The sequence below is a fragment of the Pongo abelii genome, chromosome 5 (assembly GCF_028885655.2).
Source record: "Pongo abelii isolate AG06213 chromosome 5, NHGRI_mPonAbe1-v2.0_pri, whole genome shotgun sequence".
In the NCBI taxonomy this organism is placed as follows: Eukaryota; Metazoa; Chordata; class Mammalia; order Primates; family Hominidae; genus Pongo; species Pongo abelii.
The window spans coordinates 111,316,204-111,336,808 of NC_071990.2; the positions used below are offsets into that span (position 1 = coordinate 111,316,204).

Consider the following 20,605-nt stretch of genomic DNA (forward strand, 5'->3'; position numbering starts at 1 on the left):
AGAATCACCTGAGGAGCTTCTTCAAAGGGAAAAAAACGCCCACATTCTGAAGCCCACACGTAACATATTCTAAGTCAGTAAATCAGGCAGTGGCATTCCAGTGATCTTGACTCACAGCTGAGAACCACTGCTTAGTGCTGTTTCTCTTTATGGTGTTTACGTTTTAAGAGAAGAAGATATATGATACTTCACCTCATTGCTGTTTCTGTTGACTCCACCTTTAGGTCACAGTAAGGCTGTTAGGGATATCTGCTTCAATACTGCAGGAACACAGTTCCTCAGCGCAGCCTATGACAGGTATCTTAAGCTCTGGGACACTGAGACAGGTAAGAGTTCACTTATGCTAATACATATTCATCTTACAAGTTATTTATATATGAAATGGTGTGAGTAGTCTTCTGTGGCAAAATGGCACCTTCTTTAACTGCTGATTCTCATACCATTCACTGTCAGCAAATATCACAAAATACATTTGTAGAGTCAAAACTGAGCATAAGTAGCTCTTTCACTGTGAAACTTGTTTCCAGCAGGTAGATTTTATAAAGCAAACATACTGACAGATGAGCAAAGTCGAAATCTTGTATAGGCCATCTAATTGATTTTTTTGTTCCCCTACATCACCTAGCACTGTGCATTGCACATAACAGAAGTGCAATAAATGTCTAATGAACAAAATTAAATGTATTTGCACAAATTGATTAAAATGTAGGTCTAAACTTTCACAGGCCAGTTGGTTTTATATATTCACAGCCATACTAATTGCTGTTTATTAATTGATTCACATTAATATGTTGTGGCTAGTATAATTTTATGTAATTAGAAAAACCATCTTATTATCTTATTGTCTTATTATCATTACCCTTACTGCGTTTGAAGGGTAATGATAATAGTTAATATTTATTAAACATCATTTAACAGGCATAATTGCTAAGCATTGATATTCAGTATCTCCTTCAATCTTAATTTATCCCTATGAGGTAAGTACTATTATTATATTATAGATAAAGAAACTGAGGCTTAAAGAGCTAACTTTTTCAGGGTCACACAGCTAATAAGTGGCAGACTTGGGTTCAAACGAAGCTCTCTCTCTGATGCCAAAGCCCATATTCTTCAGCACTTTAGCTGTGGTTCTCAATTCTGGCCACACATTGTAATCATCTGAAGAGCTTTAATATTACTGATGCCTGAGTCCCACCTTCAAAGGTATTTATGTAATTGGTATGGCTATAGACTAAATGATTGTACTGTGTAGCCAAGGCTGAGAGACTACTATTTTGCAGGTTCTTTTAAAAATCAAGATAAAATATACATATAGTAAAATGTATGAAGTGCCTAAATATTCAGTGATTTTTTTTTTTTTTTGGTAAACGTATCTATGCAGTTGTCTACCACCAAGATCAAGATATGGAATATTTCCAGCACTCAGTAAAGGTTTCTTATGCCCTTTTCCAGTCTGTGCCCACTCCCAGTAACCATAGTAACCACTTCTGTCATCACAGATTCATTTTTCCTCTTCTTAAACTTCTTATAAATGAAATCATACCATTTTTTCTCTTTTGTTTCTAGCTCCAGCATAATGTCTGAGATTCCCTCATGGCTTGTACCAGTAGTTTGTTCTTTTTTATTGCTTGCACTATTCCATTATATGAATGAAGTTATAATTTATTTATTCTACAATTGGTAGTACAGATTTACTTTTGAAAAAATTATTTTTAATCATTAAAAATCTGTGAAAAAGAACAAATGTAGTTTACAGTAAAGAGCAAGCAGGCAGCCCTTCCACAAAATGTATTCAGCAGGTGACCTCTAGATCTTAATCTCACAGTCATCTATTTAAGTGGTCAAATTTATTTTACCTATTTAATTTGAGTCTTTGGTTTTAGGACAGTGTATATCAAGATTTACAAACCGAAAAGTACCTTACTGTGTCAAATTCAATCCTGATGAAGATAAGCAAAATCTCTTTGTGGCTGGGATGTCTGATAAGAAGATTGTGCAAGTAAGTCTTTCACAGTATTTTGTTAAGACTCCTAAGCTTTATATTGTATAAGGGGATGGAATATGTTAATAAGCTAATATTACTCATTTAATGTTTGCTACTTTTAGGGACGGCTAATGCACCATTCTTAGTAGAAAAATTTACATTTATAAAAACATCATGTTGAAGATCTTCTCCTCCACTTTCCAGAATTGTGGTCTTTCATAAATCCACTCTACTTCTGTCTTTATCTTTTTCTTGCCTGATATACAGTGGGACATTCGAAGTGGAGAAATTGTGCAGGAATATGATCGGCATTTGGGAGCTGTCAACACCATTGTTTTTGTGGATGAGAATAGGAGATTTGTGAGCACATCTGATGATAAAAGCCTAAGAGTTTGGGAATGGTGAGTTTCCATCAGTAGAAAATCTGATTTACATAAAGCAAGCAGTTAAAAATTATATAGACAAAGATGAAGCCTGATAATATGCAACCATTTGAATATTTTTTGCAGCTGTGATCCTGGCTTGCCAATCAAACTGTTTTAACTGTTTAAGTACTGACAATATGCAAATTAAAATCCAGACATGGTACCATTTATAATCTTTGGATAGTCTTTCCAAAGGATGTGTATCTTGAGTTGTTTTTCTTATGGTGATGACAGATTTGTATTTTGCTGTCTTACATTCTTTATTAGGTACTTTATTCATCTCTGTAAAATAACTGGCAAGCAGTAGGGGGATTGAGCCTAAGACCATGGCCCTAGAACCACCCAAAGAAAATAGTGGTGTATATCTTAATTTTTTAAATGTCTACTTTTTATGATTTTTCAATACTGAAAATGCCCCATGTATTAGTCTGTTTTCACACTACTGATAAAGTCATACCCAAGACTGGGCAATTTACAAAAGAAAGGTTTAATGAACTTAAGTTCCACATGGCTAGGGAGGCCCCACAATCATTGATGAAGGAGAAAGGCACTTTTTTTTTGAGACGGATTCTTGCTCTGCCACCCAGGCTGCAGTGGCGCAATCTCAGCTCACTGCAAGCTCCGCCTCCCGGGTTCACGCCATTGTCATGCCTCAGCCTCCCAAGTAGCCAGGACTACAGGTGCCCGCCACCACGCCCGGCTAATTTTTTGTATTTTTAGTAGAAACGGGGTTTCACTGTGTTAGCCAGGATGGTCTCGATCTCCTGACCTTATGATCCGCCCACCTTGGCCTCCCAAAGTGCTGGGATTACAGGCATGAGCCACTGCGCCCAGCCAGAAAGGCACTTCTTACATGGCGGCAGCAAGAGAGAGAATGAGAGCCAAGCAAAAGGGGTTTCGCTTTATAAAACCATCAGATCTCATGTGACTTACTCACTACCACGCAAGAACAGTATGGGAGAAACCATCCCCATGATTCAGTTATCTCCCACAGGGTCCCTCCCACAATACATGGGAATTATGGGAGTACAATTCAAGATAAGATTTGGGATGGGACACAGAACCAAACCATATCACCCCATATCATCACTGTGGTACAAATGTTTTACTTCTAGAATATAGTCATATTATATTGGTTAATTGTACTTTGCTAGGGAAAAAATATTTTTCTAAAGTTAAGCAATATACTAGTTTCATTACGTATCATAGTGTGTTCTATAAGTTAGTTGCAAAAAAAATGCTTACTAACCTTTTTGTTAAAATGAATGATTGGATGGAAGCCACCATGTTTTTACAGTCAGTTATGAAGCACAGCTCAACCATGAGTCCTCCTAGCAAGGACTAAAAAGTGTGTCTTTCCATCCCCCAGAAGCTTTTCTGCTTTAACAAGTGGAAAGCCTTGAACCACAGCCAGTGGTTTCCTCTTTATACTTAAGTCCCTTTGGGGACCTGAGCAGGTCCCTAACCATTGTCAGGACAATCTGGGTGACTGAGCATTTAATGTAATTTAATTGTAGTTTCTCCCACACTCACCACCACCACCACTATACCCCTTCAGATTATCCCCAATTAGTAGAGAGTAGTCTTAATATATAGCCCATGTTAGAGAGTACCTTACAGCTAAGATCTTTTTTAATTCAGAAATGTTTTTTTACAGAGACTCTAACATGGACCCCAAGTTTTATATGAGCCACCTTAGATCACTTGCACAAACTCTGGATGCATATACGTGTTCTGTTTTGTTTTATATACGTTAACAGTTTGATCATACTCAAACTTTCTGATGTTTCTACCTTCAGATATTTTCAATTTTAAATATAGAGTGGTATAAAACAAGTTGGTAAATATTTAAATAATTGAGCAATTACAGAGCTTAAGGACATGTGTATGTGGGTATTCTAAAGTAAAACATTGGTCAGGAAAGGATTTTTATTAAACTAACAGGTAATGTTAGTATGTTTCTTTTTTTTTTTTTTTTTCATTTCCTCTCAGATCTTAGGAAATATTCCTAAAAAGTCATGATACTGTCTTGTTACAAATGATGACATTCTTTAGATTTTACTGTAACTTGGCTGGGTGCAGTGGCTCATGCCTGTAATTCCAGCACTTTGGGAGGCTGAGTTGGGTGGATTGCTTCAACCCAGGAGTTTGAGACCAGCTTGGGCAACATTGTAAAACCCCATCTCTGCAAGAAATACAAAAATTAGCTAGTGTGGTGGCACAGGCCTGTAGTCCCAGCTACTTGGGAGGCTGAGGCAGGAGGATTGCTTGTGTCTGGGAGGTCGAGGCTGCCGTGGTCTATGCTTGTGCCACTGCACTCTAGCTTGGGTGACAGAGCAAGACCCCATCTTAATAAAAAAATTAAAAATTAAAAGCCAGGCACAGTGGCTCACACCTGTAATCCCAGCACTTTGGGAGGCTGAGGCGGGCGGATCACGAAGTCAGGAGTTCAAGGCCAGCCTGGCCAACATGGTAAAACCCCGTCTGTACTAAAAATACAAAAATTAGCTGGGCGTGGTGGTGGGCGCCTGTAATCCCAGCTACTTGGGAGGCTGAGGCAGGAGAATCGCTTGAACCTGGGAGGTGGAGGTTGCAGTGAGCCAAGATCATGCCATTGCACTCCAGCCTGGGCGACAGAGTGAGACTCCATCTCAAAAACAAAAAAAACAAACAACAACAAAAAAAACAGTTTTCAGTTTAACCCTTACTATGAGAGCCTTCCTGACCAGTCCACAGATGAGATTAGGTGCCTCCTCTCCATCATCCCACACTGTCATTGACTTTCCACAGCTTTTAGCATACTTCAAGTACTTGTTTATTTGTTCTCTTTCCTGACAAGTTCTTAACCATGAGAGAAAGAACAGTGTGAGTCATGCTTACTGTCTGTTCCCAGCACAGTGCCTGGCACACAATATGTGCTGAATCTATAAAGAAGTCATTATTGGTGTAATTATCAATGATGCTACACTGATTGAGCTCTTTCTATATGCCAGTCACTATCCTAAGTATTTCACATGAACTATCTGATTTAGTGTGCAAAGCACTCTTATAAGATAGGTACATTTGTTATTCCCATGTTATGTATAAGGAAATAAGATAGTTTAAGTAATTTGCCCAAGGTTACACAGGACACAAAAGGGCCAGAGTTCACACTCTGATCAAACTGATTCCAAAGCTTGTTTTTGTTTTTTGTTTTTAAGAGACAGGATCTCACTCTGTTGCTTAGACTAGAATGTAGTGGTGCAGTCATTGCTCACTGCAACCTTGAACTCCTGGGCTCAAGTGATCCTCCTGCCTTAGACTCCTGAGTGACTAGGACTACAGGTGCGTGCCACCACGCCTGGCTAATTTTTAAATTTTTTGTACAAATAGGGTCTCACTCTGTTTGCTGGGCTGGTCACAAACTCGGCCTCACAAAGCTTGAATTCTTGATCATATGAATGGATAGATGAATGAGGGGACTGGTAAGGAGAGAAGGTATTAATTAATAACTTGTATTTGATTTGATTAGTGAGAAAGTAATAAATGTGAGGGTCTGTCCTGCTACAAAGACAAGTGGGAAGCAAAACCAGCTCAGGATCCCTGGAACTGTGCTTCACTGCATAAATCATCCCAAAGAGCAATTACTAGTGATACTGGCCACTTGCTTAGGAGAGGAAGGGAGGCCCTGACCTCCTCAAAGTGACAGCTGACCTCCTATATGGGAAAATTAGCAACACTGGGGCCTTCAGACAAGTGGTGTTTGCCAAACTTTTATACTTTGTACCTGCTTAGAGTACCATAATGATAAAAGAAAACAAAGGAAACTTGGCTTTCTTAAATAATACTATACAAACTAACTCTTATGTTCTAAAGGAGAGTAAAAGCTATATTAGATATTCAGCAACTTGTGGGTTTTGTTTTGTTTTGAGACAGAGTCTCACTCTGTCACCCAGGCTGGAGTGCAGTGGCACAATCTTAGCTCACTGCAACCTCTACCTCCTGGGTTCAAGTGATTCTCCTGCCTTAGCCTCCCGAGTAGCTGGGACTACAGGCATGCACCACCACGCTCAGCTAATTTTTGTATTTTTAGTAGAGACAGGGTTTCACCATGTTGGCCAGGATGGTCTCGACCTCTTGACCTTGTGATCCACCCGCCTCAGCCTCCCAAAGTGCTGGGATTACAGCTGGGATTACACTGCACTCGGCCAACTTGTGGTATTTTAATCGACCAAATGCATGAAATGTCATAGGCATGTTTTTTCCAGAAGGCATTTATTTTGGTAAAATATTTTTTAAATAAAATTTTATAGAAGTTGACACTACTGTTTATCATTTAGCTTTAAAAATTCATAGACTTTTATTAGGTTTTTTTCGTGAATTCATTTTTAAACTGGAGATTATTTGCAAGATATGAGTTACTAGCTTATTATACTGAATTACAGTATCCAATTAGAAAATAGTGCTGTTATTTGTTTGTCTGTTTGTTTATTTTTGTGATGGAGTCTCGCTCTGTCACCCAGGCTAGAGTGTCAAGTACAATGGCATGATCTCGGCTCATTGCAGCCTCCACCTCCTGGCTTCAAGCAATTCTCCTGCCTCAGCCTCCCAAGTAGCTGGGATTACAGGCATGTGCCACTACACCCGGCTAATTTTTGTATTTTTAGTAAAGATGGGGTTTTGCTATGTTGGCCAGGCTGGTCTCGAACTCCTGACCTCAGGGGATCCACCCACTTTGGCCTCCCAAAGTGCTGGGATTACAGATGTGACCCACTATGCCCAGCCATGTTGTGTTTATTAAATATAACTATGCCTAGCAGGCATTTTTGCTAGAAATAATGAAGTCCACAGGGTAGTTCAAATTCTTCTTCCACAGCTCCTGGTATGAAGATTCCTTGAAATAAGGTATCCATTTGAATATTTTTGTTTACTTTTGTTAACACATTGATCAATATGAACCTGGACTATGGTTAATTTAGAAAATTCTCATGTTTTAATTCGTGTTGTAAAATTATTAACCACTAACAATACGAGGAGGGAAGAAACAAGCCTTTTTTTTTTTCATTTGCAGCTCTTTTTAATACTTTTGGGTCATTATAAATGTCAGTTCTTGTGGGTACCACAGTGGTATAAAGGGTTGGAGATCTGACAAATGATGTTATTCCCCAGGTTATACCTGAAAATGTTTTCCTCTGACCATGACCCTGATAGAAGTTTTTTCTAGTCATTTCCTCCTTCTGCTGGATGGATGAATAGAGAAAATCCTTATATTAAGGCAAATTATTATTATTTTCCAGTTAATCAAAGTATTGGAACTTGAAACAGGGTTTGAAATTGAAATTGCTGCTGTATAATCTGTGTTATTCATCAGATTACATTTCTCACACATTACTCTGTAAAAAATATTTCTGGTCTCATGAAAAGCAACAAGACCAAAACTCCTTTCAGGAAAGAATTTTTAGCGTGGAGAATATTGAAAATGAAAAGGCACTTAGAACTTTTGATGGTTCTAAATTTAGGTAACTACCTTTTAATTTTTTTTTCATTCTTTTGTCACTCACATGAGTTTTGTTTTTTTTTTTTTAATGTTTTTTCTCCTTCACCAAACACATTTGAAATGCTTTACATGTAAACTGAAAATAGCCCAGGTACCAAGCATTTATTTATCATCATTTATCATCATTTCTGGATGGGCTAGACCAGCTCACAGATCCCTGCAGCTTTGCCTACCATCCACCTGCATTGCTGCAGGCTCTTTAACACTCTCACCCACTCAAGTTAAGGTAGGCTAGCCAGTAAAGTAACACTTCCCCATAGGCTTGCCTCAGACATCTTGCTTCGCCCTACCATGGTACATTTTTTATTTAATTTTTGTTTTTATTTCAACAGCTTTTGGAGTGAAAGTGGGTTTTGGTTACATGGATGAATTATATAGTGGTGAATTCTGAGATTGTAATGTACCCATCACCATGGTACATTATTAAAGAACTTTTAGTAACAAATTTTTTAACATAAAGGCCAAAGTTTAAATGAAATAGAAAACAAAATCACCACCACTGTTATAATGATCATGGAAAGTGATTTATGAAGTACAAGATTTACCATAAGCAGTACAGTGTCATCTTGTGATTTTTCTTCTTCCAGAAAGTTTCATGAAAGATTTATTAAATATATAATATCAAGAGTTTGCTTTTATTTGCATATTATTCCTTTGTTCCGGAGATAATTCTGAAGGTACTTTTTAAAAGTTGCTTATTCTGATATGCTATTGAAAATTTTTAGGGATATCCCTGTGGATTTCAAGTACATAGCAGAACCCAGTATGCACTCAATGCCTGCAGTGACTTTGTCTCCAAATGGTGAGTTAGTATGTAGATTGTATTTTTAAATGAGCTTCTAAGATACGGTGTGATTTCTTTATTCAAAAGAACTTTGGCCCCTTCCTTCTTGGGGAAGTTTGTCACCGTGCCATTACTTGTATAAGGTAATCTTTACAATATTAGAAAGAATTACTGGTTTTCATATGTAAGTCACCTCACCTACTTTTCTGTGTCTCTTTTTAAATAAAAATAAAAGAAACAATGATTTACAGCTAACATTGATTGAACATCAGATTTCTATTTAACAATCAGTTTTCTTTTTTCTTTTCCCCTCCTCTCCCCGCCTCTCCCCTTCTCTCCTCTCCCCTCCCCTCTTTTCTTTTCTCTTTCCTTTTCTTTTCTTTTTTTTTTTTTCTCTTTTCTTTTCTTTTCTTTCTTTTCGAGACAGGGTTTCCCTTTGTTGCCCAGGTTAGTCTCAAACTCCTGGGCTCGAGTGATCTTCCTTCCTCAGCCTCCCAAGGTGCTGGGATTACAGGCCTAAGCCACTATGCCTGGCCGGAGTTTTCTTTTCTAATTCTCCTTCCAAACAGAATCACGTTCAGTAAATCATTTAATAATGATTTGGCCAAGGCAGAAGAATCACTTGAACCCAAGAGTTCGAGACTAGCCTGGGCAACATAGAGAGACCTCATCTCTACAAAATAAAATTTTAAAAATTAGCTAGCATGGTGGTGCACGTTTGTAGCACTAGCTACTTGGGAGGCTGAGATGGACAGTTTGGTTGACCCAGGAGGTTGACTGTGATCGTGCGACTGTACTCCAGCCTGGCAACAGAGCAAGACCCTTCTCTCTAAAAAAAATAGTAGTGATTTATTGTAAACTCTCTCAGGGGATAGGAAGTTTTGGTCTGATTCTCCATAATGAGAACACTTTAGCACTATAAAAGATTTTCTCAGACAAAAATTAAGAAGATAAATCTATTTAATATTGTTTAATCCATTGTCTTTTAAGTACAAGATAATTTGTGCTACAGATATACTGACAATGTACTGATGTAATTATAGCTCTACATGAGAGTCTTAAAGTGGGAGTTCTGATGTTTGGGGGACCTTGTCATTGAAACCACTGTCAATTCACATAATTAGCTCCAAGTGTAGGGCAAGGAAGAATTTGCTGCTCCATCAGGGCCTCTGACACAAGCAAATGGCAATAGTTGCCAAATGCTCCATCATTTTTATGAGAAGAGCAACCTAACTGAACCCTTTTTTGATCATTGCTAGATTATATACTTCGTCACTGTGCATCTGTATTTCATGTAGCATATTTTAAAACCACCTATTACAGATTTTGTGCCCATCTTGAACAAGGCCATTTACCCACTCAGGCATTATTTAAGTCTGTTTCCTTAGTAAGTAATGTTTACATGTACAGTTGGCCCTTCGTATCCATGAGCACCACATCCTGGCATTCAACCAGCACGAATCCAGAATATTCAACAAAATAAACAATAAAAAATAACAATACAACAATTAAAAACAACACAGCATAACAACTAGGTACAAAGCATTTACATTGTATTAGGCATTATAAGTAACCGAGAGGTGATTTAATGTATACAGGAGATATGTAGGTTATATGCAAATACTATGCCATTTTATATAAGGGACTTGAGCATCTGTGGATTTTGGTATTGGGTAGGGGTGCAGATCCTGGAACCAATTCCCAACAGATACCAAGGGATGACTATATATAGGATGCAAGTATAGTCATGCATTCCTAACAACAAGGGTACTTCTGAGAAATGCAGTGTTAGGTGATTTTGTCATTTTGTGAACATCATACAGAGTACTTACACAAACCTAGATGGTATAGTCTACTTACTCTAGGCTGTATGGTATATATAGCCTGTTGCTCCTAGGCTCTACCCCTGTATGGCATGTTGCTGTTCTGAATAATGTAGTCAGTGGTAAGCATTTGTGTATCTAAACGTATCTAAACATAGAAAAGGTACAGTAAAAATTTGGCACTATAATCTTATGGGACCACTGTCATATGTGCGGTCCATCATTGACCAAAATATTGTTAAGTGGTGCATGACTATAGACGCTGCAGTTTAGCCTCTAGGGGCTTTGATGAATCCTAAGTAGAGAAAAGCATTGTAGCCTTTTAAAAAGTTACTATAATTTTTTAAATTATATCTCTTTTTTTGTATAGTTTTATTTAATAACCCTAGGCTTCCCACTTAATCTTTCTTTATTCCATAATTACCACAGATAAGTCTCTTTCTCCTATTTCCCATAGTTCTGTTGTCTATACTTACTATAAATTAATTTCATTTCATAACTTTTAGCTTATTTCTTTAACATTAAGCTTGGAATTTCTATATTTTCTTATTTTTTTAAAAACTTTTATGTGAGAGTGCTCAATGATATAGGATTGTATACACAAAAGCCATTAGTTTATATATGAATACCTCTTGCCAGTGACATATTTGTAACATTTTACAGGTGGTATAGTAAATTTACTTTTTACTATTATAAAGTATTTGGGAGCAAAAGTTATATTAATCACAGTGAACATATTTAAAATAAAAAGTTTTAAAAAATATTTTAGTCTTCCTCTAAAATACCTCATTTATTGAATTTACAGGAAAATGGCTAGCATGCCAATCAATGGACAACCAAATCTTAATCTTTGGAGCACAGAACAGATTTAGATTAAATAAGAAAAAAATTTTTAAGGGCCATATGGTAGCAGGCTATGCTTGTCAGGTGGACTTTTCACCAGACATGAGGTAAGTTTAAATCTTCTAATCCATTCTCATATTCAAATATGATGATATAAACTGTTGTTGTACAAATAACACTTTACACATCACTCTCACATAATATGTTTTTATGAGAACTCGATAATCTGTCAAAATTGTCAAAATGCTGGATATAAAGGCAAGAACAAATTAGGAAAATTACATTTTGCTTTTTTTAGGTTCTTGCTTCAGTATATTCCCTTCTATTACTTAGGCTTATGCCCTTTAACCACCTAATAAATCCCTGTCTATATAACCAATGCCTTATTTTCTCTGCTTTTCTAAGCAAGACTAGAAGTGCTATAATCACTGTATTGCTATGATTGAATGAACACCAGAAGAATTAATTGTGTATTACAGTGTTGCAGTTACAGCTTCACTACAGCTTGTCTGTGCTGAAACCTCAAATCCAGCTTTTGAATATTTCTAGGTCACACTGGATTTGTGAAGCCTACAGCATGGTTCTTAGTTAAAATGTATAGGCAGAAATAATTTAGAAATCCCAGTAACTTTGTTTGTTTAGCCTAGTAATTGGGCCTACCTCTGATTCAGTCTTAGATGTATTCAAAAGATATTAAAGCCAAAAAGTAATTATGAAAGTGGTAGAGCTTACTGTGATAGAATAGATCTAAAGGTGTTCCCTAGCTATATGTGGAATTGGTTCTCCAGTCTCTGTTTCTGACTATCTAGAGACTGATTGTGTAACCTCATTCACTGTGGCTCCTGGGACTCCCAGTCTTCCCAGTTAAAAATAATTTTCTACTCTTAGATTGGTTGGGAGGTTTTTTTAATAGAATTTCAAATTATAGACTGCTTCATGTTCTACCATCTTATTCTGAGTATTGTATATTTGCATTGGATTTTTTTTTTTAATGTTAATGTGAAAAGATAAAGTCCCTATTCCTCATTCACCTGACCAATTTAAGGTATTTTAATAATTTGAATTTATCTTTCTTCCCATTATAGTTATGTGATTTCAGGAGATGGAAATGGAAAATTAAACATTTGGGACTGGAAGACCACAAAACTCTACAGTCGATTTAAAGCTCATGATAAAGTGTGTATAGGTGCAGTGTGGCATCCTCATGAAACTTCTAAGGTCATAACATGTGGTTGGGATGGTCTCATTAAATTGTGGGATTAATGAGATTAATCCTTAAACTAGCTGGGATCATTTTTGATCCATTGTCATATTTATATTTAATTATTAAATGTATCAGATGATAACTTGATTTACAGATAATGTTGATGACATTGACCCTTTGTTTAAAAAAAGAAACTGTAAATTTGACATAATTTCATTTGCAACTTCATTTTGTTTTTTATAAATGTTATTTATACAGAAAGTGGCTATTGACTTTCTATTTGACAAGTAGTTATAATTGGCAAGCAGTTTGAGTTTACACTCATGACATACTGAAAGCATCTCTTTGGGGTCAAGAAAGAATCCCTAGTGGATTTGGGATTCTAGAGGAGGTGTTATAATTAATTATTCAGAAAAATGCATGTATTTACCTCTTCAACCAAAAGGACAGTAAAGAATAGGGATAATATATTTTAATGTAAATTTGGAAGAAGGATAAAATCACCCACAGTTACTCTCCCTATTATTTTCACTGGGTCAAGTTTTAATCTTTTGGCTTCATGAGTTCCACTCCCTTTGATGACATATGTTGTATATTTTTAGTTGTAAAGCAGTAATCTTTAACTGCAGCATTCCACTAATTATAAACAATGAAAAATAAAAATCAGTCCAGAGTTCTTTTGTTGACTTAATTCCTGATCAGTATAGACAGGACTATATATATATTTAATCAGATAATTACATTATATCTGAAGATGGAACTCAGGAGAATGCACCAAGACTTTGAATTGTATTTACATTCACTGTCAGTAAAGACCTGGCTACACTTTGAGAAATCAGGATCTCCTAGGTCATTGCTTCGCAGCTGTAATTACTGAAATCCTCCTCATAGGAGATAAAGTACGAGGGGTAGAGTCCAAGATGTCAACTTGTAATTTCTTTGAAGTCATATGTTTTATCTTTAAAATTATTCTTATTTTGCCTGTGAATATATACAACAGGACTTTTTAAGATTAAAAAATTTTTAGACCTCTATGTCTGAAAAAAAAAATGACACTCCTGGAAGATGGCTAGGGTTCCCCAGTTTTAGAAGCAGTGGCCATGGTGAAAAATAGTTTTTGAAAACATCAGATTATAAAATCAAGATAGGCCGGACGCGGTGGCACATGCGTGTAATCCCAGCACTTTGGGAGGCTGAGGCAGGTGAATCACCTGAGGTCAGGAGTTCAAGACCAGCCTGGCCAACATAGTGAAACCCCATCTCTACTAAAAATACAAAAATTAGCCGGGCGTGGTGGCTGGCGCCTGTAATTCCAGCTACGCAGAAGGCTGAGGCAGGGAGAATTGCTTGAACCCAGGAGTGGAGGTTGCAGTGAGCTGAGATCATGCCACTGCACTCCAGCCTGGGCGACAGAGCGAGACTCACCTCAAAAAATAAAATAAAATCAAGATAACCTCTTGAATGTAGTAGCTCATAGCACTTTAATTTGGCAAGCCATTTTTCCTGTTTTATTATAAATCTATATTAGATGTTTGAATATGGTTTGAAATATTTCACTACCGTGCTGAAAAAGATTGGTTAATAGCTGCTTGGAGTGCTAACTGGAAGATCAAAATCATGTCTCTTGCTGATAACCTAAGAGCATTAAGCTCTGAGTCCAGTGAGGTCATAGCAGTGTATGCTCCTTGCCCTTACGGAGTGTCTGTTTTTAGAAATTTAGATTTTAAAAGGCGTGGGACATACGACCAGGCCCTATAGCCACATAAAAATAAATTTCGTAGAAAAAGAATAACAGCGGAGATATATTTTTTGACATAGAGGCACCCAAAGAAATACAAACATTGCCTAGCTGCTGCCATTTCTGTAACTGCCCAGAAGGGTGACAGATTTCTGAAGGGGAAAGGATTCAGATATGACCTTCTCTTTAGTCCCAACCACTAGTTTTAACAAATGTGAATTATTGAAATGTGAAGGGACAAAAAGAATCATACATTTAAACTGTCTTGTTCAGCATACCGATATTGTATGTTACAGATCATCATTTCTAAATCTGGATTGATTCTGTTGTGTTTTTGACTGTTTCTAAAGTAAGTGTATATAAAAGTTGTCTCCTTTTTAAAAAGATCGTATTTTTAAATAAAGCATTTTTTGTAGAAAGTGCTATCAAAATGTTCATCTTGTTCATCTTTAGTCTCCTTTTAAGTCTTAAGTGTATTGAGACACTAGATTAAGCCATTTGCAGTTTTAAATGGGTCATATGGAGAGAAATAATGCTTTAGAGGTGGATGTGGTTTATTCAGGTATATCAATGGGTTTATAATTATATAATGAAATACACGGCAGTACCCTCAGAGCACACTAACACATTCCATATTTATTCATTTAGTGGTGGCACTAAGTCGTGATTACACAACATTTTAGAGTACATAAATGAGTGGGGTTATAGTTCAACATAAAAAGTCTCAAGATCACATTGTTACTGGACTTAGGTGGTTACCATCTGGCTCCTTTTCCTTATTGCAGCCTTTTTGTCATATCCAGGACAGATTTCCTTCCTAAAAGTTAGGATAAAAGTGATGCTTTAGTGAAAGATTTACTAGAATGAATATTTAAATATTGAGTCACAAGCTGGAAATATTTTGTCCTACGTAAGGAACAAATTTTAAGATTAAAAAACAGGGAGTAGTGTTACACAGCCACATTTCTAAGTAGTTCTTGAGGCTACGTTGTGGGGCTGCCTGGTATCCTTGGTATATTTATAAAATACCTGTAAGAAAACATTGACTTTGAAATAGCAAACCCTTAGATGGTAGCCATAAATATCACAACACTGGGAACAATTATAGAGACTTTCCTTGGAGAACATTGTTTCTCAGGGTATGAACTGAGAACCTCTGCATCTGAATTACCTAGGGGTTGCGTTGCTTACTGAGATGTAGAATTCAGAAGAAAGTAGGAATTATTTGGGGGGCCATCATGAATTCAGGTATGGGAAGGGGTATAAAGTGGCATCCAGGCCCCAGTATCCATCAGCAGTATTAAATGCGGGTCTCAAAGTGAGACCTGGGGAAACTGATTCCATTTATCATCACAGATGCATATTTTTCACATTTTGACATTTTTGAATAGGGCTATAGTTAATGAATGTCATAGCTTAATGGGCAGCATTCAATTCTTTCTTAGTGTATCATAAAATAATTGATGAAATACAGTAAAAACAAGGCAAGTACGAAGGGCCTGAGAAGAGAAGATCCAATGGGAGGAAAGTGTCTATTGCAGTACTGGGCTCAAAATTCAGGTTATGAAATGTTTCTTTGATCACTGAGTAAAATGAATGAACTAACTGAAGATTCAAATTAAAAATATATATTTATATATATATGTAGGCACACAAACATATATATCTAGTCACTAGAAAGCTTTTTTTTTTTTTGAGACAGTTTCACTCTTGTTGCCCAGGCTGGAGTGCAATGGTGCGATCTCGGATCACCACAACCTCTGCCTCCCGAGTTCAAGCGATTCTCCTGCCTCAGCCTCCCGAGTAGCTGGGATTACAGGCATGCACCACCACAGCCCAGCTAATTTTGTATTTTTAGTAGAGATGGGGTTTCTCCATGTTGGTCAGGCTGGTCTCAAACTCCTGACCTCAGGTGACCTGCCCGCCTCAGCCTCCCAAAGTGCTAGGATTACAGGCGTAAGCCACCGCGCCCGGCCAGCTTTATTTTAATGTACAATTTTTCTTGCCATCTCAGACCTTCAAATCAAAGTGAGCACTTTTAGCAAGATCCCCAAATGAGAACCACTGAGGTAGAGTCCCAAATTTATCTTGGGCATTTAGGAAACTAGACTATGTGGGACATGTAAAGTCAAAGAGAAATTTAGCTAGTCAAAAATATGCACTGTACACATGTGTATGTGCATGTATATGTGTGTATAATGTATGCACATAGTATATTTATGTGTACATGTTCCATATTCATAGTCACTTTAATAATTGTGGAAACAACTTTCTCAACCTAATTGCAATTTTATCTGGAACTTAAAAGAAGTCACAGACTTGAAGCCAGCGCCCTTAGAGGGACTTTATTTTTAGTGATAGTAAGTGAAAGTGAAACTCTTGATTCTACAGCTTCTTATATCTGCAATAGCTGTCTTCAAATGAGTTTCTTTCATTCCCCACTCTCCAGCCTCCAGCGTTTTAGATCTGGGGGAGCAACTCAGAGCTCCATTTTTTATTTGTTCTAATACACTTCTATCCAATAGATATATGTCAGTCATATATGTGATTTTAAATTTTCTAATAGCCAGGTTTAAAAGGGACTTAATAATATATTTTAACATATCCAAAATTTTTTCTCAAGATGTACTCAATTATTTTAAAAATTAATATTTTACTTTTTTCATATGAAGTCTGAAATCTGGTATATATTTTACACTTACAGCACATCTCAATTCAGACACTACATTTTCATCAAAGTATTTTATCTTTCATACAAAGTAGATTTACATGCCCAAATTGTTTCAAACATACTTAAAAGTTTTCCAATAACTAAATCAAGTGCAGTCACGTGTTGCTTAACAATGGGGATAGGTTCTAAGAAATGTGTCATTAGGCGATGTCATTGTTGTCCGAACATCATAGAGTTAACTTATGTACCAAACCTAGGTAGTATAGCCTACTCCATTGTATAGTTCCATTATAATCTCAGGGGACCACCATCATATGGTGGTCTGTCACTGAGCGAAAGGTTATGATGTGGTATGTGACTGTATAATATTTTTAATTTAAATTAATTAAAAGTAAATGTAATTTAAAATTTAGTTTCTCAGTTAACCACAGTTTTAAGTGCTCAGTAGCAACATGCGTCTAGAGGCTACCATATTGCACAGTACAGTTATAGTACCACGTTTTACATGAGTGGCTCAGATATTCAGTATACTGCCTCATCTTCTGAAAAACGTAAGGTTCAATCTGATCGTAAAATGTCTCGTATAAAAAATACAAATGCTCATATTTTTCTCTGCTACATTTTGGGTAATTTCCTCAGGCCTGTCTTCCAGTTCATTTTTTTTTTTTTTTGAGACAGAGTCTCGCTCTGTCACCCAGGCTGGAGTGCAGTGGCTCGATCTCGGCTTACTGCAAGCTCTGCCTCCCAGGTTCACGCCATTCTCCTGCCTCAGCCTCCTGAGTAGCTAGGACTACAGGCGCCCGCCACCTTGCCCGGCTAATTTTTTGTGTTTTTAGTAGAGACGGGGTTTCACTGTATTAGCCAGGATGGTCTCGATCTGCTGAGCTCGTGATCCACCCGCCTCGGGCTCCCAAAGTGCTGGGATTACAGGCGTGAGCCACCGCGCCTGGCCTCCAGTTCATTTTAAGTCTCTTTAGCTGTGTCCAGTGTGCCGTTGTTCCATTAAACTTCTTATTTCCATGGCTGTTTTTCTTTTCCGGAAGGTGTATTTGTGCTTTTTTATATTTACCTGTTCTTTTTCACAGTGTCGTATTTTCTTATGGCTCCTATATAGTCCTTTATGCCTTTAATCATGATAAATCATGTATATTATACTTTCTTTAAGATTGTTATTCTGTTATGTCAAGTTCTTGGGCTGAAAACCACGTGGTTTATTGTGTCTGCTAACTCTACCTCGTGGGGGACTGTTTATTTCCTTGTCAGTTCTAATATTTTATTACGGGTTTTGTTTTTCTAAGGAAATCCTTTGTAGCCTGGATTGGTGAAAAGTCCTTTTAGAGTGGTTTTGCATCTGCTTCTGCCATATACCCCTGAGGTATCACCCCTAGAACCTGTTTGTTTTAATTTCCAACTTTTATTTTAAGTTCAAGGGTACATGTGCTGGATGTTCAGGTTTATTACGTGGGTAAATGTGTGCCATGGTGGTTTGCTGCAAAGATAATCCTGTTACCCAGGTATTAAGCCCAGCATCCATTATTCCTCCTGATCCTCTCCGTCCTCCCATCCCCCACCCTCCAACAGGCCCCAGTGTGTGTTGTTCCCCTGTGTCCATATATTCTCATCACTTAGCTCCCACTTAGAAGTGAGAACATACGGTGTTTGGTTTTCTGTTCCTGTGTTAGTTTGCCAAGGATAATGGCCTCCAACTGCATCCATGTCCCTGCAAAGGACATGATCTCATTCCTTTTTATAGCTGCATGGTATTTCATGGTGTATATGTACCACATTTTCTTTATCCAGTTTATCATTGATGGGCATTTACCTTGATTCCATGTCTTTGCTGTTGTGAATAGTGCTGCAATGAACACATGTGCATGTGTCTTTATAATAGAATGATTTATATTTCTTTGGGTATATACCCAGTAATGGGATTGCTAAGTTGAATGGTATTTCTGCCTCTAGGTCTTTGAGGAATTGCCACACTGTCTTACACAGTGGTTGAACTAATTTACACTCTCACCAACAGTGTAAAAGTGTTGCTTTTTCTCCACAGCCATGCCAGCATCTGTTGTTTTTTGACTTATTAATAATAGCCATTCTGACTGGTGTGAGATGGTATCTCATTGTGGTTTTGATTTGCATTTCTCTAATGATCAGTGATGCTGAGCTTTTTTTCATGTTTGTTGGCCACATGTATGTCTTCTTTTGAGAAGTGTCTGTTCATGTCCTGTGCCCACTTTTTAATGTTTTTTTCTTGTACATTTGTTTAAGTTCCTTATAGATGCTGGATATTAGACCTTTGTCAGATGCATAGATTGCAAAAATTTCTCCCTTTCTGTAGATTGTCTGTTCACTCTGATGATAGTTTCTTTTGCTGCACAGAGCTCTTTAGTTTAATTGGATCCCATTTGTCAATTTTTGCTTTTATTGCAATTGCATTTGGCGTCTTCGTCATGAAATCTTTGCCCGTGCCTATGTCCTGAATGATATTTCCTAGGTTTTCTTATAGGGTTTTTATAGTTTTAGGTAGAACCAGTTTTTATCTTAATTTCTCAGCTTATGGTTTTCCTCATCATGTGATTAGGATAAATTCAACTATTCAACTCCTTGCACAGTCCTGAGGTTTCAATTTCTCATGAAAACTTTTCTTTGTACTCAGAGCTATAAGCAGAGATAAGCGTCCTTGTGCTGGTGGATGTAGAATTTTTAGGTCCATTTTTCACTGAGGTTGTAGCCCTCTCCCTCTTGGCTGTAGGTGTCCTTAGTCCCAATCCTTTCTCCCCAGTACCAGGTCTTATCTTGTGCTTTAGGCCTCTATCCATTAGTGTCTCTATCCATTAGTGTCTCTATCCATTATTCCATCCTTGGAGTTAGTATAACTAAACTCCAAGGGCTACTACAGTGTAGGTTCCTCTCTACCTGTCTGGCTCTAGGCTCCCTCCTTCTGCACTTTTGTATCTGGAAAATGTTTTCTTCTTCGACATTCAGTCATACACACACACATACACACACACACACATACTTATATACGATACACACACATATATGTACTCGCATATATACAAACACATATATACACATACATGTATATATATGGAAGGATCTCTAGGGATCTATGTAAGATTGTATTTCGTATCTTTCGATGTCACCATGTTATTGGAAAAATCTAAAAACAGGAATGTAATCTAGTGCAGTCTAAAAAACATACATTCTGATTTTTAGAACCATGTGAGTTTAAGTGTGTGATACTAAAAGGTACTTTCCTAAGGGAACTTCATCTCGATGACCGGAGAACCATCATAATGGATTCACCTTTCATCTGGGCTTTTTCTGCATAAGCACATCATTTGGATTCTTTTGAATTTATCAGAAGACTTCCCTTTATAGCACTTGTCTTAATCCATTCAGGCTGCTGTAGCAAGATACCTTAGACTAGGTAATTTATAAACAACAGAAATGTATTGCTCACAGTTCTGGTGGCTGAGAAGTCCAAGATCAAGGTGCCAGCAGATTCAATGTCTGATGAGGGCTAGCTCTCTTCTTCAAAGATGGTGCCTTTTCACTGTGTCCTCACATTGTAAAAGGGGAAAAAACTTT

At 37.3% G+C, this 20,605-nt stretch overlaps 2 protein-coding genes across 4 annotated transcripts in view; one reads left to right on the top strand and one right to left on the bottom strand.

Moving 5' to 3' along the window:
• CDC40 (cell division cycle 40) overlaps positions 1 to 14,768 on the top strand; it is a 51,768-nt gene extending 37,000 nt beyond the window's left edge. For both annotated transcript variants that reach the window (XM_024248241.3, XM_054558002.2), the window contains 6 exons: positions 225 to 326; positions 1,884 to 1,999; positions 2,252 to 2,385; positions 8,671 to 8,747; positions 11,358 to 11,502; positions 12,481 to 14,768. In XM_024248241.3, coding sequence (XP_024104009.1) covers positions 225 to 326; positions 1,884 to 1,999; positions 2,252 to 2,385; positions 8,671 to 8,747; positions 11,358 to 11,502; positions 12,481 to 12,658 — 752 coding nt within the window. In that variant the 3' untranslated portion in view covers positions 12,659 to 14,768. The remainder of the gene's footprint in view (positions 1 to 224; positions 327 to 1,883; positions 2,000 to 2,251; positions 2,386 to 8,670; positions 8,748 to 11,357; positions 11,503 to 12,480) is intronic.
• Positions 14,016 to 20,605, bottom strand: part of METTL24 (methyltransferase like 24) — a 133,661-nt gene continuing 127,071 nt past the window's right edge. For both annotated transcript variants that reach the window (XM_063724951.1, XM_063724950.1), the window contains one exon: positions 14,016 to 15,154. In XM_063724951.1, coding sequence (XP_063581021.1) covers positions 15,131 to 15,154 — 24 coding nt within the window. In that variant the 3' untranslated portion in view covers positions 14,016 to 15,130. The remainder of the gene's footprint in view (positions 15,155 to 20,605) is intronic.